This window comes from Myxocyprinus asiaticus, chromosome 2 (assembly GCF_019703515.2).
Source record: "Myxocyprinus asiaticus isolate MX2 ecotype Aquarium Trade chromosome 2, UBuf_Myxa_2, whole genome shotgun sequence".
Taxonomy (NCBI): Eukaryota; Metazoa; Chordata; class Actinopteri; order Cypriniformes; family Catostomidae; genus Myxocyprinus; species Myxocyprinus asiaticus.
In genome coordinates this window covers 40811197-40835358 of record NC_059345.1, presented here as the reverse complement: position 1 = coordinate 40835358, position 24162 = coordinate 40811197, and the positions used below count along the sequence as shown (strand labels likewise).

Sequence of the window (24162 nt, the reverse complement as noted above, 5' to 3'; positions counted from 1 at the left end):
TGGTCATCACAATTTAAATCTTTCCTCTAATTCCAGAAAGAATGCTAGACCACAGAATGCAAGAACATGAGCACAACTAAAACAACTTCTGACATTGTCCAGATACAACAGTTTAAGGTTGAATAAATGAAGCATGTAAAATGTTAGAAATGTGGTATTCAAGTAGATTGGTGGAAGAGATAGTTATACAACCAGGAATTATTTCAGAGCCTAAATCAGAACACTTCAAGTTAGGATTTCCTCAGGTCAATTCTTCTTACTATCCAAGAGACAGACTATGTTGTCTGAGAATAGGAGGATTACTGGCCTAAATTTAAAAAGAATTAGCATTCTCAGCTGTCTGCTCTGAACCCTGAGACAAATTTCACAAAGGCATTATTCTTTCTTTGATGTTGAATAAAAACATTGTATTTCAAATGTGCTAGTTATGAATAGAATACTGATCCAAATAAATTGCTTTTCTACTAATTTTCATCACATGTCAGTGAACTTTGGCTACAAAGGGAAAGGATGTTTGTCTGGGCTTCTTAAAGAAGTAAATAAGTGAAGTTCAATCGACAGCATTCATGGCATAATGTTGATTACCACAAAATCACATTTTGACCTCCTTTTCTTTAAATAAAGGTAAAAATCTGTGTTACAGTGAGGCACTTACAATGGAAGTGAATGGGGCCGATCCGTAAACGTTAAAATACATTTTTGGTTTCAAAAGCCACAAGACGCAAACAATATGTGTATTAACATGATTTTAGTGTGATAAAATTGCTTACTAACCTTTTCTGTGTACAGTTATAGCCGATTTTGTAAGGTTTTATATCATTGCCGTGACAATGTAATGTCAACAAACCCTAAAACAACTGTAAGAAATGATGATTTAAACAACTTTACAGCTCAAATAATACACAAGTTTTAACAGAAGAATTAATGTAAGTGTTTTTATATAATTATAAGCTTCACATTTCTGCCTTGAAACCCTCCAAAATGGGCCCCATTTACACAAAAATCACAAAACACACCCCACTGATCAGACTAAAATCTATAAATCATACCATTAAATACATTTTTTTCCAATAAAAATCTCTTACATGAGCATTAAACAATGTAACACCAATAAAATATTTTAAAGAACCATGTTGAAAAAAATAAGGTTAAAATGTAAATAACTTTTTCAACATGGTGGGGAAATGCACATTTGAACAGTTTCGTCTTCCTCTGAACTTTGACCTTGGAAGTTCTTTTCCACAACTTTTTGACATTGACAAAGTTTTTAACATTGATAACACCAATGACATGAAATCAAGATTCTTTACAAATTATTTAAATGATTAATTATTTTGTTTTGCTTTTTTGCACACTTGTTAGGACTTGCACAAATGTGTGTCCTGAGAAAACAAAATGAGTAAAAAAGAAACACATAACTGTACATTTCATAGAAGGGGTGTAACAAATTAAGGGGACAGGGGGTTTTGCAGGCAACTGACAAATTCAAGTATACTCCAAAAAAATTTAAACAAATAAAAATTATAAAACAATATAGAGTCAAACTATTTCAAGATATTTAATGAAAGGTTAGTTTACAGACATGCTTTTTCAATGGGTTTTCTTGGCTGTTTAAAATCTTTTTAATGATTGAAAAGTCAAGGGACATGTTTGTAACCATATTTTGATGATGCCCCTCTACATTTATCCAGATCGATTAGCTGAAATCTTCCAGTATTGATTAAAACGCTATTTCATGTGATGTACTTAAGTCATAGTTGAGATGAGTGTAAGTGATGTAAGGGTCTGTGTCTTTGAAGCAACACACTGTGATAACCTTCACTTGGCAAAGGAAAATTACGTCCCTTCCTCTCAACCAAACTACAGAAGGACGTCATTTTAAACTCCAACGATGATTGGTGGTTTCAGACGCTAGTGTAAGAACAGCAGCTGTCATTGGTTGAATAAGTCTCGAGCTCACTCGCGTTTTCTTTCAGCGTGGACATTCGCAGTGAAGATGGCGAACTGGTGTGTACGTGCGGTCAGACAGAGCTATACTATTATAGCATCCCCTACACTTGTAAGGTAAGAAAAGTGTCATTACATATATTTGACGTGCATGAATGGGTAAATATTTTCCTTTTATGACAAGCAATAATATTTCTGATTGAGCTGTTAGCGATCAAATGAATGATTCATGCTGATTTCATAAGGACCCCAAATTATACATCTTTGTATGGATTAATGTGACTGTATTTTTTTATTTTGACTTTTTTTTTATTTATTTATTTATAAATAAGTCTGAGTATTATTATTATTATTATCATGACTTTACAGCTTGATTACATGTAACGAACCCAGCTCTCATTTATCCTGTAAAATTTGCTTACAGATCCTTCAGGTGTGACCATCTTTTTAACATATAGTTCCCCTCATACAATAAATGTTTTTCATTGTTTTCTTAGGATGTGGCTGTCCATGTTAATACTGAAATATTATAAAAATACTTTCCCAGTATATTGGTATGCCATATCTGAGTACTCTCTACATGTGTAAAATCTAGAAGAGACTAATTTTCGTCACGTGCTGCTGTCAAAGATGCATCTAAAGAGCTGGGTAGGGTTGCACCAGCTGTAAGTTCTCCCGTAAGTTAGGACGTAAAGTTCACACTAAGGGCTTAGTAACTACTAGTTAGTTTGTAACTAAGTCAGTGCTTAATTTGGTTGCACCACCTGTTCTTAAGGCAAGACTTCACTAGTAGGTCATAAGCTCTCCGTAAAGTAATGTGTAGTCACATAATATGACGTTTACCTGTATTGATCCAATAAACAGCCTTCATATTTATACACAGATGTGTTAAACAGCCTTACATTTCAGTTTTATCTCGTTACTGTTGATGTTCAAACCTTGTTTGCTCATGTAACTGTCAGCTGTAATAAATTATATCCCCATTAAAATAAAATACGTAATAAAAATAGATCTCATTAATGGTATATTTACCCTGTGTAAATAACAGTATTTAATAACTGTATCTAAAACGAATAAGGGACAATAAGTAAATACTAATACAACAGGCTGGAAAAATAGAAATGTATTCATTTTATATATTTTGTGTATGTTGAAACTTGACACCGGGCGGAGTACACAGGAAACTGCACCATCAGATAGCTTTCATGCTGAAGAAGTACGTTTTTACATAATGTTTTCTCTCGTAAATGTAAACGAGTGTAAATGTCAACATCATATATGTCGAAAGGACTGAAGCCTGTCAACCAAAACATGAGCTTTGAATTTTTGAACATCATTAAATGAGTCTGCTTTTTTATTCCATCAGTTACTCCTGGTCGGAGTCTTCCGTAAATATTTAGTTTATACGTAGGGTAACGTCCTACATAAGTTTAATGGTGCAATGCTCAAATATTTAGTAGGGCGTAAATTGTGGCTTAGTGCCCATTTATGTCACAACTAGACTAAGTTAATGTACGTATAGCTGGTGCAACCAGCCCCTGAGAGGAAGACAGTTTTAGTACTGCTGCTGTTTGACAATGATATATTTATGTATGTATTTATTTAACTATTAAGGTCAAGACATCTAGAAAGAAACCCATGTTCTTGAAATATTGCGACCTGAAAAAAACAATGAAATTAATTACAAGATTAAAGCCATCTTTTCACTGCAAAGGTGGCACAGAAGCTGCATCTGAAATGGCGTTTAGGTGTATAGACAGCGATTACAATTGCATAAATGAGATTATGGTTTTACATATACAATTATGAATGTAGAAATATGAAAATAATTTTAAATATGAAAATAAATTATAAAGTATATTAGGCTTGGGATCGATAATTAGAAAATTTTCCAGATGATTATCGATATACAGTATATCGGCATTTTTTCAGATCTAAATAGGGCTGCTCTTTGCACAGTAGTCTTTTGTCTCTTCAGATGTTTTTCTCAACACAGCTTTGGTAAAGTGTGTGCGGCAGGGTAAATTAAAGTGTGTTGCACACCGAACTCGTCTGGTGGGTGACATGGTGCGTTAAGAATTCGAAACAATTATTTTCGTGAAAGGTACACACCGACACTCGCCGTCTTCGGAGGCTGCTCAAATTCTACAGTGCCACAGAGCTCAGCTTGCATATTTTTCCATTTAATTGACCCAAAGCATTATCAAAGGAAAAACATGATTTACTCTAGCCATCATAGTATGATATATGAGATATCGTGTAAACAGTATGTAACATTCATTTAGCATTCACAATGTATTTTCAGTTACAAGTATGTCTTTTTGTGGTTTGACAGCTTGAATTAAACCTCTTCAAAGCTACATAAAGAGAAATTGCAAAATAATTTATAATCATTCAGTTTGCACAATTACACCAGTTTCATACAGTAACCTGCAAAGTCATCAGTGTCACTTTGTTCATTCTTGAACAATCACAAAAACCTTCATAACTTTTGTGTGTATGGGAAATAGATCCACACCTTTAAACTGACACCTGCACTGCATCAATGCGTCCTGTGTTGTAAATGTTATATCACTCTCTTGTGGTCCCCAATGCTATTATGCCAGACTACATGAAACAAGGCCAACTGAGTAAAGTGGAAAGGATGCAAATTAGACTTCTAAATGAAATGTCGGCTGATGTTAATATGTTGATGCCTCATATATCTATAAAATAACGCATTGATGAATAATCGATATTTTATGACATGCCTACAATATATGCTCTATCATGACAACAAAAAAAGTTTAAGGCTGTTGATGCTGCATTTCATTTACACAGATCCAAAGTAGCATCAGAACTGCCCTTGATACTAGGGTCTGAGGTGGGTCAGAGCAGCCACAATTTAGTCTGGCTTTTATGCACCGTTGTGTCTTTACACAGACTTTTGAGCAGGCTTAACTCAGCTGTGTAAAGATGCCTTAAGTCTACTTTTGTGATTTACATGCTCAGATGCTCAGTTTCAACACCTATTAGATGTAGACTGTGACGAGGAGGGCGGTCGGGCTAATCAGCCGAGGAGAGGGATAAGTGCAACGAGATGCGGCAGTTCGGGAGAGAGAGAGCTACAGGCAGCTGCCCTGTATGCGTTTGTGTTTATGTTTTGTCTTTATGTTTTAATGTCTCATTAAACATTACTTTTGATGCTTCGTCCGGTTCCTGCCGCCTCCTTTCCACTGAACCCTGTTACATAGACATAAACATGAAGTCATCCAAAATCAACCAGTTTGACCATTGTGGTAGTTTAGGTAATGGGGTGGATTAGAGATGCAAGATTTTAAGATGGTAGTTTAACTGCACAGATAAATAACTGATTTGTGATGGCAATATGAGAAAACATTATGTGGGAGTGAGGGGAGTTGGAAAGCAGAAAGTGGGGAAAAATTAAGTGGTGCCAGTGCTTAATTCTTTCCATAATTTGTCTAATTTGAGAAGTCATTTTGCACATGTATCTTATTAATTTAGCCAATCCTTTAGATTTAGATTTGTTTAATGCTGTATAATCATTTTACAGAATGCCACTTTATGTCCCTTAGATATCACTGTTTTCTTAATGTACTGTAGATCTACTTGAAAACAACTGGTTAATTGCATAACATCGTTGACGCATAATCCAACTAGATTACATATAAAAAAAAATTCCTTCACTTTGTTCAGCCCTATAGTGGTCATTTCTACCCCTGTTAATTCTTTAGAAAGAAGAAAAAGGGCTAATATATATTGGTGGGCCAGAGAAATGGTTAAATGAGACTTGTTGAATGAGAAAATGTTATTTTGCCTATATTACCAGACTAATGTTCTCGCATTTCCTTAATACCAACATTTTAAATATTATCCTCCTTGCAACGTCCCTACCAACTTTCAAACCAAACCTATGCCCTTGCATTGAATGGTCATGTATCTCAATAAGCAAGGTCAGAGAACTGAGCTTCAAGAATATTACAATTCTCATCTTTTCACTCATCAGGGCTACCCCACGTCTCCTTTGTACAGCAGCACAACAGAAAAGTTCAGGGATTGGAACTGAACAGGAGAATGGGGCTCAGAAGCCAGAGCCCAGTGAGGCAGAAAAAGCCTTGACAGAAGAAAAGACACAACTGGAAGAACAGCTGAAAGATGTTACGGTAATATTTTCAGTCAAACAAATTTTGAAGAAGTGCCAGTTTTTCCAAATAAGCGCTTCCATATGGTTCTGAACACCAGTTTTTATCTAGAATATTCAGTGGTCCCCACCTAGACCTCTACCCATGCATAAAAGGAAGTCCTTCTTTTGTTAAAATTTACCTGTGTCCAGCACACTGCTGACCCTAGTATTAATTATCTGTTAACATTTAGTTTCTCCAAACAGCCAATGGACACTTTAATCTGTTTTTATTTAAACAAAAGCCTTCACATTACAGTTAGCCTGTAACTCAAAGTGTCCCAGACTTTATATGGATACAAGTTTAAGAGTTTATTTTGAGTGTCTACACCAGCCTAGTAATTTCTGTTTTTTTTCCACAATCTCTAAGACATTGATTATTTGAAATGAACAAAAACGAACGGCAGACAACATAAAAAATGCATTGCAATAGTTCATGTTGTTTTGTTAGTTATTAAACCTAAGGTGTTTTTATGTTGCCATTTTAAATAAAACATAGTTGCATTTGATAACTTGGCAAAGTGTTTAATTTATTGTGTGATCTGTTGGATGGATCTCTTTCTGCAGGATAGATACAAGCGGGCACTAGCAGACACAGAGAACCTTAGGCAACGGAGTCAAAAGATGATTGACGATGCTAAACTATATGGTAAGCTCTTATGCTTATTTATAAGCCATTTTATTAAAATGGGATAATTTAATTCCTGGATGCTGACTTTTCAATTCAGAGTTCCAGCTTTACTAAAATACACAATATTGAAAGAGCTATGATGCAAAACAGTGGTTCACTTAGTAACTGTGATTTATATATTTGTATATGCCAACTATGCTGTAGTTTACATATCAAGGACATCTGGCACTTCACTTAATGAGTTGGCTTAAATAAAGGTTTAATGGAAATGTGTGTCCTTAATGTTTTTTATATGTAGCAACTGTTTTATAAAAGCAATAAGGCACTCAGCCATGCTATACTATGTGTTTAGCCATGCTATACACTGTTGTAACAGTTGCAGGCACTCCATTGTGCATCACACCTAACAACACTTTTTAGCTGTGACTATACTGACATGCCTTGAGTGCCTTATTATTTAAATATGAACAGAATAACTAGAGAAATGTAAATGTTTCATTTTTCACAATGCATTCACTCCTTTTTCTTTTCTCAGGAATCCAGGGCTTCTGCAAAGATCTGTTAGAAGTAGCAGACATCTTGGAGAAGGCAACAGAAAGTGTACCTAAATCAGAAGTAACGGCTGCAAATCCTCACCTGAAAAATCTATATGATGGCCTTGTAATGACTGAGGTGCAGATCCGAAAGGTCTTCAGCAAACATGGTCTTATTAAGCTTAACCCTGATGGTCAGAAATTTGATCCTTATGAGCATGAGGCTGTCTTTCATGCACCTGTGGATGGAAAGGAGCCAGGTACCATAGCCATGGTTACTAAAGTGGGCTACAAGCTGCATGGGCGCACCCTGCGGCCAGCTCTGGTGGGTGTGGTCAAAGCCCCCTAACTGGTTATATACACAATGTTTGTAATAGGTTATTGCCTGAAAAACAGATCGGCTCTTGCAAGTTAGCTGGTCTAAGTTCCATCTCTTTTGCTAAAGGTGCCTCTGAGAGGCAAAATCTTATGTAGTGATAATATCGATATGGAGTAATGTATTGATAATTCTTAATAAAAATTTTTTTTTAAAATATTACTTGGGTATATTTTAAGAGCTTAGTAAGTGTGTGTGTGGTAGAGGATACACTAAATCTTTAATTAGCTGCATCAATTTTCTTTCGGGGATCAGCATCATTCCAGGGGCTCTTGAGATTTAACAAGTCAATGTACTGCAGCTTATAACACAGTGTATTAAACACAGTTACCCATATTTGCTCTTAAAATAAATACCAAAATCATTTACAGTTCATCACCACCATGTACCGTGTCATTTATGGATGCAGTCAACAGATTCCAGATGTTTGTTTTCAGTGTTATGCAGGTTTTTTATATCGACAAAAATTGTGAATAACTACTGACTGCCCTCAGGTCAATAATAAGATTCTGGGAAGATTTGAAGGGAGGAGGGCTGTCTTTGTAATGCTGATAGGCCTGTGCTTTATAAAGTCATATGCAAAGCTGTTTGTAATATGAATGCACTGATGGTGAGCTGACATAAAAATATGAACATTAGATTTTGAGGTAAAGCATTTCTTTACACCTGTATTCAGTTTATCCATCTGCAGAAGTAAACAGAATCTGTCCAATAAAGCTGTACCTCTTTTCAAATATAGTGCTGTCATTATTAGACCTTCCATAGATCTGTTCAGATGTTTGGTGACTTTTTTATAAAATGGCTTACAAAGATATATTCAAGCCTTTTGTGTGTGTATTACTGTTAATTTAGGTAAAATATAATGCATGTGAATTTTTCTTCAGTACTTAAGGCTAGAAAATTAGAAAACTTAAAAAAAAAAACATTGATTCACAGGATAAAATTCTAAATTGTGTTTTCTGATCTTAAATTACACCTATGTAAACACTGACTCAAGTAGCTCTCCAGAAATGTATGCTGGGATTCAAGCAATTAAGTTGATTGGAAACCATACAGTAATATGATGTAAAAACAAATGGACAAGAAAAATATTTCAACACTTTAATACAAAGTAAGAAAGAGCATGACATATTCAATAAAATACATATTTTCACGTATTCAAGTTCAACATTTTGACAAATATGATCCTTCCAGAATGGGCTATTTTACCAAAGAACATTCATGCCACAACCAAGCAGAAAAAAGCCTCCTCTCTTAATTTTTTTTAAATGCCACATTGTCTTCAAAAATTATAAAACTGTTCTTGAGATGGTGTCTTACTGTTGTCATTTTCAGTATCTATTCCCGTCTCACATTTTCATTTACTTTAGAAAAATAATTACACTTTCTGAAAAAGCACAATAATTGAATACTTGCATGAATATTAAATGAAACATTTTTAACCCTAAAATTAACCTCTGTCACATTTTATTTCTATAAATTTTTTTTTTTTTGCAAAATCAAGTTTGCAGCGAGCTTGACAAAAAAAATCGTGCCTTGGGAATGGTTGAACCATGAAACACAAGAAAAGTATTTGCGCCTAAGCCTTTCTAAAATGTAAACACCTCAGTAAGAAACAAACACAAAAAGGCAGTGACAGACAAAACCACGAAAATGAAGAGATACCTCCACATTTGCACCTTAATTTCAATTTTTTTTTTTTTTTTTTTAGTAAGCACAGTTACATATACGGAACAGTTAAAAAGCCAGTCTACTGTACATTACGCAAATCTTTGATGATTGAAACAGATGTGGATGACCACCTTAGCTTTCCACCAGTTTTACACAAAATACAGTTATTTCCAATATGGTATACACACTAAAAAGAGGCCATATGAAAAAAAAAAAAACTGCCCATCTATTCTATTTGACTCAATATATTAGACATTTTAAAACTATATTACATTTTAAAACCTTTGCAGTGGCCTATGTGAACAGTGCTTTTCTTAAGTTTTCTATAGCTTTGGGGTAGACATAAGCAGTCAGTAATAACATATTACAAATCATGGAAAAATATGTTTTTCTCAGTTGTAATCTACGATTTGGTATTGTATGATCATTTTGTCAAAGCATTTGAAAAATAATTACACGAGACTACAAACATTAATGCTGTATTTAGCCCAGCTTTATCCATCACAACTTCCTAACAAATAATAATATTACCCTTCTGGAAACAGGGATAAAATAGAAAATGTTTTCTCTTGGTGATCTATGCAAGCATCAAGCTAATAATTTATATAGCCTGGGTATGTGCCATTCAGTTTGTGCTTCTGAAACATGCTCGATTAAAAAACTATAGTAACATAACCTCACAAAGGTCAACTCCAAAAAAGGAAAATAAAAACTCAATCCCTATCAAACATGAACATTAGACATTTAGATAGTATCAAGCATGCTTCATGTTTCACATATTCCCACAAAAAACACCATAGAAACTGAAACAGGCAAATGCAGATTGGAATACAAGAACATAAGATTTTGGCAAACAGAACAAGGATCTTAATTTCCTTTTTATTACCAAGAAAAAGAAAGTCTGAACAAATTTGAAATATCTGCTTTGTACAACAATAAGCGTAATGGCTGGAATCAAGTTTGTCTTTTGATACTCCGTTGGTGGGGAACATTTGGTTTTCATTGGCGACTCTTGTAACTCTCAATGTTTTGTTCAATCTTAACTCTAATTGGAATTCTTTTTGTTTTTTTTTGTTTACAACTGTACATTTTGTGTAAATACCAGCTCAGTCAGCAGCATTCAGGGCTTTTTACTTTCCAGTCACAAATATCCTAAATCACATTCATAATGAAGACATATTAACATGGGGTAATATTTTTTTTGTATTATACTATTGTGATCTGTTATGCTGGATACCATAATCAGAAGTTCCATATATACACTGATGTACCTTCTTTAATAAGAATTCAGATGAAACCTGAAATATTCTTTTTGCAAACTCACCATGTTTATGTTCCTATGAGATATGAGATCAAAGAAAGACATTAGATGGATCGAAGGACCACCTCCAGTAGTGTGGCACCTTTTTTGTTCTCACAGGTGTTTATGAGATGTAATATAAAACAGTAGAAAAATATATTTACAGTCATTAGCCAAATCTTTGGCCAGTATTAGGAGGCTTCTCTTGATATCCAGCCACTCTCTGACAGGAAATTCAGGATACGTTTTTTCAGCACCTTGTCCAAGTAGCTGGGTAGGCGGCTTTTGGAGGGAATGCCCTGCCTTTTCTGTAGGTGATCCTTGATGATGATAGTCTTGACAGTCAGATAACGTGTGGGACTAAGGTTCATTGAATTGCACAGTACCTTCTCCCGATCTGAAAGCAAGCTGAATCCAGACAAGTTCTCAATGGCTGAAAACTCACTGTCCTTCCCCTCCTCTTTGATGGCACTGACTCCTCCACCTCCGACAACCCAACCCCCTGCTCCGACCCCTCCTCCCAGCCCGGATGCTCCTCCTCCACCGCTACTACCTCTCTTTGAACCAGTTACACTTTTGTTCTCTTTCCGTTTTTCCCGTTTGTGACGTGCCGCCTCGTACTCGACTGACTCGTCAAGTCTCGTGATACCGTTCCGGCGATAGCGCTGAAGCTCCCGAACCTTTGCACGCAGCATGCGCTCTTTGTGCATGCTATCAAAGAATTCTTCAAACTCACGATGTGGCATAAACTGGCAGAGGGCACACAGTTTAATCCGCTGCTCCTTCTCTTCCTTGGTGATTTTACGTTTTGGGGTTGCTGTCACAGAGGAGCTCAGAGACCCTGTCGGAATAATTGTGGCACCTCCTCCCGATCCAACGACTCCACCCACCCCTCCCACTGCTCCTGCCCCAACTGGCCGCTCTCGTTCTTTATCTTTTTTGTCCCGGCCCAGAAAGGCTGGCACTAGATTGTAGTCACGAGCAATGTTTTTGCGTCGCTGACGCTCACGTAGCTTACGCACGTACATGTCCACATGGGCTCGCTTCATCTCGATCTCTATTTCTTCATCATCATAGTTCACAGACAAGCCACTGATGAGCTTTTCCGCCTCCTGGTCATATTCAATCTCGTAGTCATCACGAAGTGGCATGTATCCAAGCTGCTGCTGCTCGGCCACAGATATATCAAGGGGGGGCAATGGGGTGGTCAAACTAGGGGACAATGGACCTCCACTAGGGCAAGTATGGTCTGTCACACGGTTAGGGATGCTGTCAGGGATGCAGGCTTTGCCCAGATTCCCATGGATATACATGCAAACATAATGATCCATGACCTCCTGAGGGGTGCGTGATGCACCAACATGGGCAGCCATATCCTCCTAGTACATAGAAATATTGTGTTATCACTGTAAATGCCATAATAATAATGTGCAAGTTACAACCTTAAACATGAGTAAATATAATTGCTAAATAAATAGTATTATTAATGCATGTTAGCAATGCATAAATTACTGAATAAACAAAAGCACCTTCTTAAAGAACAGCTAGTGATTTCAACTTGGTTCTCTCAATGGAAACTCTATACTGCACTCCTCTTAGTGCCTTAGGCAAGCTGTTGTTATGAATGACTAAAGTTGTAAAACTTTCACTTCACAAAACCATTCAATAAAATGATGTAGTCCTATTTTACTCCAAAACCAAAAGAAACAATTAAGAAATACTATTTACCATATTTTACAGAAAATGTAGCCTATTAGGGCCATTAATATGTTTTTACATTGTGACATTATTTTCATGACTGTTATGCACATTTTACCGCCCAAGAGTACAACAGTCAGATTCTGGAAGTAAAAATCCCATTCATATTTGACAGACTTACCGTGAGCTCCGAGGTTGTTAATTCATGGTACGTATATGCTTCTGTTGAAGCCATCAGTCAGCGTTATTTCAACTTCATTCTTAAAAAATCATGTTTAGTGGCGGAATTCCTGGTGAACAACTACACTACCTACGGTACAGAAGTGAAAGATCCACCAATCAGAGAACTGTGGCCATGCAAGCCCACGGAAAAAGCCCGGAAGAGACCGCACACCTTCATGACGCATTTGAGTTGTAACTTGTTTGTTTGTATATATTGGAAAATCTTGTAATAAAATGTAAAAATGTATTGTTTCTATACTTATAACCAACAACCTAAAATCAATAGTTTTATATACAGTGCTGTATATAAAGAGCTATTTGCCCCATCCTGATTCAAACAAAATCTAACATAAAACAAAGGCAAACCAAGTAAACACAAAATACAGTTTTTAAATAATAATGTTATTTATTGAAGCAAAAAAGTTATCCAATACTAATTGGGCCTGTGTGGAAAAAGTTACTAAATCCCCAAATCTATGGCTGTGTCTCGTTTGGAAGGCTGCTTCCTCCGGAGGTCGCATTTGTCGGCCGCATACGTCATTGAGGCCGTCTCGTTTCAGAAAAGCAAGTAGAACACTTCGAATGCAGCCTTCGAATGCAACCTTCTTCCACGGGAATTCAGAGGATGCATGAGGTGTATCCTTCGTGGGCACTCACCACCCACAATTATTTGCTTCAACGGAAATGTCTAAAAAAAATTATGCCAATTTGCCCGTAAATATGATGTTCAAACACAAGTAATGTTAATTCCCAAATTGAAGTACCTCAGTAGATGGGAGCAGAGTATATAATATGTATAATTATATGAATATATAATTAAAATAGTGTTAGACTAAAAGTACACCTGTAAAATTTATTTTCTTTTCTCTTTACATAATTATAACTCTCCTAAAATGTACCTCATACATTCCCGTCCAGAGGGACTTTGTTCCCTTCTCACTCAAAGCCCTCGCGCTTGTTAAAGAGTGGCGTGCTGTCATAGCAACCATGTTACATTCCATTTCCGTTTGTCCTATGAAGGCCATCTCGTTTAAACGAGGCTTGTTTAAAGGAGGACCCTCGGTATACTGCAGCCTTCAAAGGACGCATCCTACCTAACATGCAGTCTTCCAAATGAGACACAGTCTATGAAACTGCATTCATAATGGGGTTCAGCTGGACTAGACACACCCAGGCCTGTTCAATCAAATCAATGCCTAAATAGAACTTTTTCAGCAGCATGAAGTTGGCTAAAAGGTCTCACCCAGTAGCACACTATGCCAAGGTCGAAAGAAATTCCAGAAATGATGAGGAAAAAGGTGATTGAAATACACCATTCTGGGAAGGGTTACAAAGCTATTTCAAAGGCTCTGGGGCTCCAAAGAACCATAGTGAGAGCCATTAGCTCCAAATGGAGAAAACTTGGCACAGTAGTGAACCTTCCCAGAAGTGGCCGACCTTCCAAAAATCCTCCAAGAGCACAGAGACAACTTATCCATAAAGTAAAATAAAAGCCAAGGACAACATCCAAAAACTGCAGGCCTCTCTCACATCAATAAATGCCACTGTTCATGAATCCACTATCAGAAAGACACTGACCAAAAATGCCATCCATGGAAGAGTGGCGAGGCGAAAACCACTGCTAACCCAGAAGAACATTAAGGCTCGTCTGAATTTTGCCAAAACACTCCTTGAAGATCCTCAAACCTTTTGGGAGAATGTTCTGTGGACTGATTTGAAAGTGGAACTTTTTGGAAGACGGGTCCCGTTATATCTGGCATAAATCAAACACAAGAGTTCCACAAAAAGAACATCATGGTGTGAGGGTGTGGGGATGCTTTGCTGCTTCAGGGCCAGGGTGACTTGCAATAATTGTGGGAAACATGAATTCTGCTCTCTACCAGAAAATCCTAAAGGAGAACGTCCAGTCTTCAATCCGTGAGTTGAACCTCAAGCGCAACTGGATTATGCGGCAAGACAATGATCCAAAGCATAGGAGTAAGTCCACCTCTGAATGGCTCAAAAGAAGCTAAATTAAAGTTTTGAAGTGGCCAAGTCAAAGTGCTGACTTGAACCCGATTGAGATGCTGTGGCAGGACCTTAAACAGGCAGTTCATGCTCAAACCCTCCAATGTGGCTGAACTAAAGCAGTTCTGTAAAGACGAGAATACCAAAATTCCACCACAGCGTTATGAAAGACTGATCTCCAGTTATCGGAAGCATTTGGTTACAGTTGCTGCTAAAGGTGGTACAACCAGCTATTAGGTTTAAGGGGGCAGTTCGTTTTTCATATGGGTGATACAGGTGTTGGATAACTTTTTTTGCTTCAATAAAAAATATATATATTTGACAACTGTATTTTGTGTTTACTTCAGTTGCCTTTGTTTTATATCTCGTTTGAAGATCTAAAACAATTTAGCATGAAAAATACACAAAATTAGAAGAAATCAGCAAATACTTTTTCACATAACTATTTCCATCATTTTTTTATCCGATTATGTCATTCGCAAAGCTTCATAGGATTGTAGTTTGTGCCCTCGTGAAAGATGGTAAGTACCCAGTGTTGAATTTTTATCTGATTTTCAAATAAGATTTTGCTTCAAATCAAAGTTTGTGATGTGACTTTTGACAAGTGAAATACCATCAATATTCCATGACCTTTCCAGGCTTTTGTGATTACTGGTGGAAATGGATTTTTACAAATTATTTTGATTCAGACTGATTAGCTAATGAATCCTTCAGACTGATTTGCAACAATTTTTATCTATCCATTGACAAGAACTAACTCAAAAGAACGATTCGCTCACAAATAACTGTGGCTTGCGAGCAAGTTTGACTCTACAAAAGAGCATTATCTAGCTGATGAGATTTTAAAGAACAGAGAAAAACTAGAAAAATGCGTATTCAATATAGAAATTTTGGATGTCCTTTCCAAACAAAATGTTAAAATTGCCTGACATTTCCAGTTTTTCCATGACCATGGAACCCTGTTCGATATTTTCATTACTGCAATGTGAAAGTATATATATATATATATATATATATATATATATACTATTTAAATTGTAAGTATCTATACATCATAATACCACCTTGATAATGCCTTTCATTTTGATTTAAAAATAATTGTGCAAAAGCATCTTTTTTATGGTATTAGTAGTACAGTTGAAAAATGCCTGTGTTCCAATAATGAGAAGTGGGGGGTAAAATGTGCTTTTGTACCCTGATTATAATGTCACAATGCAACGCATCTTAATGGTCCTAAATGTAGGTTTAGTTTTTTGTTTATGCAAAGTATAATTTCATTTTTTTTTTTTTTTTTTTACATTGACTGGGTTTTCGTGAGAATAACCATTTAATATACTCGTTAGCACAGACCTAGGACATCCATTCAGCTATACAGAAACAAAATCCAGGTTTTCAAAAACCACTATTTTTGGTAAACATAGAAAGTTTCAACAGTAAGCAATACATAATTTCTTGCAGGCTTTTGAATTAAATTGGGTTATTAAAACGTGACTAGTTTGTGTTGCGATGTACATTTCACAAAGCTGATGAAATGTAAATACACTTGCATCAATAGGGGCTTATTTGAGAATCGTACCCAGTTACCAAATCCATATTGCTCGATGGCATCGAGCAGCGACTGCTCTTCCCTGCTAGTCCATCCTCCCTCTGCGTCGGGACCCCAGAGCGAAAAACGCCCGCCGTCAACTTGCTGATAGCCATGCCATCGCCTGTGGTTGCCGATTTCGGCGCCCGCGGAGAAGCACTCCGGGCAAAGTTCAATATCTTGGCATTCGGCACAGCGAATCCGCAAATTCGTAACATCTGCCAGGCAGTTCACGCAGTACTTCTTGCCTAGGTCGGCCATATTGCTCCCTAGCGCCTGTTGTTAGAAGGAGCAGTGGCGCGGGGCAGCGCACGCGCACTGGAGTATCTCCGCTCACGCCGTTGCGTCTCATTAATATTAAAGTACGGGGAGCGCTTCTGATTGGCTCTCGATGTGGGTATCCAGGACAACACGATCACAAACACGCCCTCAGACAGAAAAAGAGAGCTGAACGTTCGTTATTCCAGTTGAGAAATGTTTTATTATTTAATATGAATTATATTAAATGGAATTAGTTCTTCTTCGGTTAATACAAACATAGTTTGAAGTGTAAACTTACTGCTCAGCCGTACAAAATGGAAGAGGGATCAGAAGAAACAGAAAATAACACACTGGTGGAAAACACTAAAACGTCTGAGGATCCAACTCAGGTAGCGAGTGCTCAGATCGGAGAGGAAGAACCTGAAAGTGCACTTCATATTATCTCAGAAGCTTTTGAGAATGATGTGGAAGAGCAGAGCTGCCCACAAGACATGTCCATAACACACATTGGTGAGTCAAGTGGACCAGCTGAAATAGAGTCTGGGCAATCTATGGTAACAGAGGAAGATGTTGGGCCAGAACCCCTAATAATTGAGACCATGGAGGACACTGAGGGTCCTGAAATAGAACATCTAATTGAAGAACTTGAGTCAGGTGAGGGCATCCTGACAGCTGAGGAAGAGGAAGAAGAAAACAGATCTCCAGTGTCCAACCCATGCATGCCAGAGAAAGTGAGGTCCAGCCCTCCCGGCGAATCATTGGTGCCTGCAGAAAAGGAGGAGGTTGGCTTCAACATTACCTTTGAGGAACAAATGGACCTACTACATGAACTGCAGGCAGAGCATGACAATCTCAGCAAGCTAAACGGTCAGCTGCAGAACAAAATAGCAGAACACCTCAGTAAGAAGACAGCTGATGATGAACACCCCAAAATGGCAAAAGAGATCTCAGTCCAGGAGCAGTACCAAGAGTGCATGGATCTCATGGAGGACCTGAAATTGCAGCATCACCGTAGGTCAGAACTTTACCAACAGCAGACTGTAGAGCTGCACCAGCAAAGCCAAGAGAAACTGAACCAGGTGAAACAAGAGTTGCGATTATTTGCCACACTGAAACATGAAGTTGCCTTGACAGCACTGACTGGTAAAGTGGGCAAGCGGGCAGCACTAGCCAAGTTGGAGCAGCTACATGCAGAGGAACAGAAGCAGGAAGATGAGCTGGCATATGTGCGTCTGAACAACATCAAGCTCAAGAACAAAATATGCAAATATGAGGCTGCGCTTCATTCCAAACAGGAATTAGCTGATGGCTTGCTCCTGATGGATTTTGAGCAGCTCAAGACAGAGAATCAGACATTTAAAGCAAAATATAAGGAGCGCAGGGAGGAGCTTCTTAGGTTAAAAAAGAAGGTTGCCTGCTCTGTGCAGGTGAATCACTTTGTTTTCATTTGAAAAGTTTTCAGTGAAAATTGAACTTTTTAGTAGAGATGCAATTATACAAAATTTGATAACGATATCAGATTATTTACGCAATACGATGTCCTTCCACTTTTTTATGCCACCTTGTTTCAAATGATTTAGGCTATAATTAATTACACAACTTCAAAAGAAATTTAAGGGATGCGCTCAGTAATTTTTGCTCATTAAAAAAGTTTTTCTCCTAAAGAAATGAATAGTAATTTTCAAACATACTGTATGTATAAAATCATGACCACTCAAATGAGATGAAGGCTTTAAAGAAGTATCCCAGGTTTAATACAATTGAATCTCAATCAGCGTTTGTGGCATAATGTTGATTACCACAAAAAAATTATTTTTGCTTAACTTAAGAAGAAAGAATCGAGGTAACAGTGAGGCACTTACAATGGAAGTGAATGGGGACAATAAAAGTGAACGTGGCCAATTTTTGGAGGGTTTAAAGACACAAATGTGAAGCTTATAATTTTATAAAAGCACTTACATTAATTCTTCTGTTAAAACTTGTGTATTATTTGAGCTGTAAAGTGTTAAAATTGTTATAGTCGTTTTAGGGTTTGTTGACATTACATCATCATGGCAATGAAGTTGTAAAATTGGAAATAACTTTAAACAAAAAAAAGTAAGCAATTTTATTTAAATTTTTAAAATCATGTTAACACATATTGTTTACGTCTTGTTGTTGTACTTTTAAAACAGTGAGTATTTTAACGTTTACGGATTGACCCCATACACTTCCATTGTAAGTGCCTCACTTTAACACAGATTTTTGATTTTTTTTTTTTAGAAAAGGAGGGACGAGTCTAAATACATTTTTGTGGTAATCAACATTATGCCACAAATGCTGTCGAATGCGCTTAACTTGTATTGAACCTGGAATATTCCTTTAAGGGGCGGTCACACTACACTGCATGCTCCATTCTCTCCCATTTAATGCATCCGAACACGTGGGAGACCGGAAACACAAACTCATACAAAGAAATTTCGTACTCCTCTGCGTACAAGAGTTAATATTTGGCGAACTTTGAACTGCGAATCCGTATGAGAGGACGCATGGCCAATAGAAGATCGAAACTTCAAACGCTGACCTCTTGGCTCAATACAAAGAATGGACACAGTACTGTGCAAATGTTTTAGGCACATAAGATGTTTCACAAAAACATTGTCTTCAGATTGTTTTTTATATCTTCAGCTTTAGTGTGTCAATAGGAAATATAATTTTTACACTCCCAAACATTACTTTTGCAAATAGAATTGAACAGGAGAACAGGGAGCCCTGTTACAGATGGCATGGCTTCAATAGGGCCCCCCACTGAACATCAAGTCAGTCTGAGATTACATGAAAATGTAAAGCTTTTGAGACTAAATAGATAGAAGAACTGTGGTAAATTCTCCAAGAAACTTGGTACATCCTATCTGCCAACAACCAAGAAAAACTGTGCCCAGGTGTACCTAGGAGAATTGGGGCAGTTTTAAAGGCAAAGGTGGTCACACCAAATATTGATTTAGCTTTTTTTATGTTTACTGGACTTTGTATGACATTAAGTGATAAATGAAAACTATTTATGGCATTATTTTTTAAGAAATCCTCACTATACAACACTTTTCACAAGTGCCTAAAACTTTTGCACAGTACTGTATTTCATAGCTGTTTTATTGTTGCAGGAATTATTTACTTACACCAGAAGCCCTCTCGTGTGACATCATATCCTGGTCCATTGAGTTGTCAGAAAAATATTCACATGCTCAAAGCCCAGTGTGACCGCCCCTTTAGTCATATCAGTAACCTTATAAAAGCTGTTTTATTCTACATGGAGAGGGTCCCCTCATGGGGGCTGCCATGTTAGAAGACCAGCCAAATACTACTTGCTTAATCTCAGTAACTGCCCTGATATTGTACACTTTTACTCATGGATTAAATTAATCATGACTGAAAAATTTTGCATTTGATTCATGCTGCATCCATGCCCCTAGGTGTCAGTGTAAGTCCAAGATGACATAAAAAAATACTAAGTGCATTTATTCTTTAGGTCTCTACATATCTTCCATGTTTAAGAATAACTGGTATCAAAACACTGAAACAAAAAGCACATTATTAACCACATTCATTTAATTCCGAAAAGCCTCTTCTTTGGCTCACATTAAATTGGTAATATTACTTAATTTTTCCTGACTTACATGAACTAAATTCTGAATAAAGAAGCTTATCCCTTTTGAGCTGAAACAGCCTCCGCTTTAATCAAATTAGTTGTGTTAAAAGTTCTAAAGGTTACACCTTGTAAAATTTTAGCAGTGCAAAGTCCAATCATTGTTTTTATCGGCCAATAAGATGATAGTTAGGCCTAGTGATGTTATATTGTAGCTAACAATATTGTTTCACAAATGTTTCATTTTATTTTTACAAAAATAATTTCCTTTATCCTCAGGGCATTAGCCATGTGAAAGAGAAGCTGAATTTTCTTCAGATGGAGAATGAGGCCAAACGCACTCATCTGGCAGAGGCAGAAGCATTGGTGGCTCATAAACGTGACGTGCTGACTCGCACCCGACAGGCTCGTGACAGTCTGCGTACAGATAACCTTAAGCTGCAACAGCGCTGTGGCCTGCTGGGGAACACCACAATGCTTCGAGACTTTGAGGAGAAGGTGGACACATCTGAATTCCTGCAGCATAGACTAGAGATGCTAAAGAGACGCCACGCTGAACTCATACTTAAGTGTGCTGGTGTGAAGCAGAAGATAGAGCAAAGCAAACCAGAGTACAAATGACACAAATAGACAATGCATGCACCTTAATGAATTATGTGTCTGTTGAATTTTTCTTATTGTCTCATGTGTGTCTTGACAAAGCATAACATTGTATGCAATTCATTAAAGTTTATACAAAAGTTTGTTTAAATAGATGTTGTCTAGTAAGTACAGTTGTGTTCAAAAGTTTGCATACCCTTGGAGAATTGGTAATATATGTACCATTTTTAAAGAAAACATGAGTGAGCAGGCAAAACACATTTCTTTTATTTCTTATGGGATTCATATTCAACTGTAGGTTATAACAGAATGGCACAATCATAAAACAAAACATGGCAACAAAGAAAAAAATGAAATGACCCCTGTTCAAAAGTCTGCATACCTTTAGTTCTTAATACTGTGTATTGCCCCCTTTAGCATCAGTGACAGCGTGCAGTCTTTTGTAATAGTTGTCTATGAGGCCACAAATTCTTGTAGGTGGTATAGCTGCCCATTCGTCTTGGCAAAATGCCTCCAGGTCATGCAAAGTCTTTGGTCGTCTTGCATGAACCGCACGTTTGAGATCTCCCCAGAGTGGCTTGATGATATTAAGGTCAAGAGACTGTGATGGCCACTCCAGAACCTTCACCTTTTTCTGCTTTAACCACTGGAGGGTCAGCTTGGCCTTGTGCTTAGGGTCATTGTCATGCTGGAAAGTCCAAGAGTGTCCCATGTGCAGCTTTCGTACAGAAGAATGCAAATTGCCAGTATTTTCTGATAACATGCTGCATTCATCTTGCCATCAGTTTTCACAAGATTCCCCGTGCCTTTAGAGCTCACACACCCCCAAAACATCAGTGAGCCACCACCATGCTTCACAGTGGGGATGGTAATCTTTTCACTATAGGCCTTGTTGACCCCTCTCCAAACATAGCGCTTATGGTTGTGACCATAAAGCTCTATTTTGGTCTCATCACTCCAAATTGCAGTGTGCCAGAAGCTGTGAGGCATGTCAAGGTGTTGTCGGGCATATTGTTACCAGGCTTTTTTGTGGCATTGGCTCAGTAAAGGCTTCTTTCTGGCAACTCGACCATGCAGCTCATTTGTTCAAGTATCGTCATATTGTGCTCCTTGAAACAACCACACCGTCTTTTTCCAGAGCAGCCTGTATTTCTCCTGAGGTTACCTGTGGGTTTTTCTTTGTATCCCGAACAATTCTTCTGGCAGTTGTGGCTGAAATCTTTCTTGGTCTACCTGACCATGGCTTGGTATCAAGAGATCCCCGGATTTTCCACTTCTTAATAAGTGATTGAACAGTACTGACTGGCATTTTCAGGGCTTTGGATATCTTTTTATATACTTTTCCATCTTTATATAGTTCCATTATCTTGTTACGCAGGTCTTTTGACAGTTCTTTTCTGCTCCCCATGGCTCAGTATCTAGCCTGCTCAGTGCATCCACGTGAGAGCTAACAAACTCATTGACTATTTATACACAGGCACTAATTGCAATTTAAAAAGCCACAGGTGTGGGAAATTAACCTTTAATTGCCATTTAAACCTGTGTGTGTCACCTAGTGTGTCTGTAACAAGGCCAAACATTCAAGGGTATGTAAACTTTTGATCAGGGCCATTTGGGTGATTTCTGTTATCATTATGATTTAAAAAGGAGCCAAACAACTATGTGATAATACATGGCTTCATATGATCACTATCCTTAAATAAAAGACAGTTTTTTGCATGATCAGTCATATTTTCAAAATCAGTGCCAAAATTTCACACTTTCTGCCAGGGTATGCAAACTTTTGAGCACAACTGTATGTGGTGAGCATAAGAAAGAAACAAAGAAATATTGAATATTACTTTGAATTGTTTTCTCAAATTATAGTAATTTTTTCTTTTCGCTATTGTCATGGTACCAATAGATGGCGTTATTTATTCAGTCAAGTTGACTGGACAAGCCATTCTGCCTCATTGTAATCTGAAAATTCTCATCATTTACTCACTCTCATGCCATCTCAGATGTGTATGACTTTTTTTGTTCTGCTGCACACGAATGAAGATTTTTAGAAGAATATTTCAGCTCTGTAGGTCCATACAATTCAAGTGAATGGTGGCCAGAACTTTTAAGTTGAAAAAGCATATAAAGGCAGCATACAAGTAATCCATACGACTCCAGTGGCTTAATCCATGCCTTCTGAAGCAATATGATAAGTGTGGGTGAGAAACAGATCAATATTTATGTCCTTTTTTACTTAAATCTATTTCACTTCCACATTCTTCTTTAGTTTTTAGTGATTCGCTTTCTTCGTGCATATCGCCACCTAGTGGGCAGGGAGGAGAATTTAAAGTAAAAAAGGACTTAAATATTGTTCCCTGGCTGTCACTCACTCGACATTGTGTCTAGGGGTTTGCTCTTGAGAGCCCCAATCACCTTTGCTTTATTCAGAAAAGGGCAATGAAAATTGGCGAGTGGAATTTGCATGCCACTCTCTGCCCTGGACATATGGGTATAAAAGGAGATGGTGTGCACCACTCATTCAGACTTGTTCTTCAGAGCTGAGTGCATGTTTTTGTTCATCCCGTCACCTTGCTATCGCCGTTGGAATTACGGCGCGTATCAGCGGTCACCCTTGCATGGTCGAGTGTTGTGCTTCCCCTTTGTGAGTCCACAAGTGTAAAAAAGAGTATATTCAAAAGAATATATTTTCTCTAAAAGAGCTCGCACAAACGATTGGCGTCTTTGTAAAGATGTCCTTTCGCCTTTGTGCTACTGGGTGTGGCTGTTATCTCAGCACCAGATGGTCACGAAATCTGTCTCGAGTGTTTGGGTCGCCAGCATGCCGAGGCAGCTTTTGTGGATGGGTCATGTTTTCACTGTGAGAACTTGCCCGTGAGAACGTTGTGGTCGCGGCTCTCTTCCTTCTTCGTGAAGCATCATGGCTGCTTCACGACCCAGTCCATCCTGCATTGAAACTCAGGTGGCTGGGCGATTTGGATGTGGATATGGGAGCTTCTCCACCGGCCCAGTTCCCGTGGACCTCCCATCCCCCAGTACGCTTGTTCTGCCCGGTAGAGTTCACAAGCGAGGCAGGTGGTCCGCCTCAAGGCGGATTTAATGTCTCGTTAGGAGCTCGTGACGAGGATGAGTTATTGGTCGCAGCATCAGAGTGTGGGCTCCTGCTTTCGGAAGCGGTCGAGTCTACTAAGCTTCTGCACTCAGGCAGTAGAGCTCAGGACAAAGCAGATGCTGAGTTGGCAGCCGTGCTTGCCCGGGTGGCTGCGAACATCGGGCTTGTATGGAACCCTCTGCCCCGCCCTGAGCATTCGCGGCTCGATGATTGGTTTCTGGGCTCGGCGCGCGGCTCACTTTCTTCCCGGAAGTGCAGGAGGAGCGCGCCTTTCTCCACCCGTACACGCTTCGCGAGCTTGTCCACCCTAACTACCCTCGACGGCAGGGCAGCCAAAGGATATGTCGAGCTTCCCCAGGTGGAGCGCACCGTGGCGGTGCACCTGTGCACCAGGCCAGGGCGCTTAAAGATCTGTACGAG

The 24162-nt window shown here is 38.1% G+C and overlaps 3 protein-coding genes across 5 annotated transcripts; 2 read left to right on the top strand and 1 right to left on the bottom strand.

Moving 5' to 3' along the window:
* Window positions 1-1982: 1982 nt before the first annotated feature.
* Window positions 1983-8408, top strand: LOC127409823 (grpE protein homolog 1, mitochondrial-like). Its single transcript, XM_051644670.1, has 4 exons — window positions 1983-2064; window positions 5954-6110; window positions 6695-6776; window positions 7294-8408. The coding sequence occupies exons 1-4, from the start codon at window positions 1997-1999 to the stop codon at window positions 7638-7640; spliced, it is 654 nt and encodes a 217-aa protein (XP_051500630.1). The 5' UTR covers window positions 1983-1996; the 3' UTR covers window positions 7641-8408.
* Window positions 8409-8754: 346 nt separating this feature from the next.
* LOC127409797 (transcriptional adapter 2-beta-like) lies at window positions 8755-16527 on the bottom strand. Of its 2 annotated transcripts, none has more exons than XM_051644629.1 (2): window positions 16142-16527; window positions 8755-12017 (listed from the first exon to the last, which is right to left on the bottom strand). In XM_051644629.1, exons 1-2 carry the CDS (start codon window positions 16409-16411, stop codon window positions 10830-10832), a joined length of 1458 nt encoding a protein of 485 aa, XP_051500589.1. In that variant the 5' UTR covers window positions 16412-16527; the 3' UTR covers window positions 8755-10829. The 2 variants fall into 2 exon arrangements, with proteins under 2 accessions (XP_051500589.1, XP_051500598.1); XM_051644638.1 differs by having other exon boundaries at window positions 16150-16280.
* A 6-nt stretch (window positions 16528-16533) lies between these two features.
* Window positions 16534-22543, top strand: ccdc96 (coiled-coil domain containing 96). Of its 2 annotated transcripts, none has more exons than XM_051644659.1 (2): window positions 16534-17637; window positions 20313-22543. In XM_051644659.1, exons 1-2 carry the CDS (start codon window positions 16726-16728, stop codon window positions 20652-20654), a joined length of 1254 nt encoding a protein of 417 aa, XP_051500619.1. In that variant the 5' UTR covers window positions 16534-16725; the 3' UTR covers window positions 20655-22543. The 2 variants fall into 2 exon arrangements, with proteins under 2 accessions (XP_051500619.1, XP_051500611.1); XM_051644651.1 differs by having other exon boundaries at window positions 16538-17838.
* Window positions 22544-24162: the final 1619 nt, after the last annotated feature.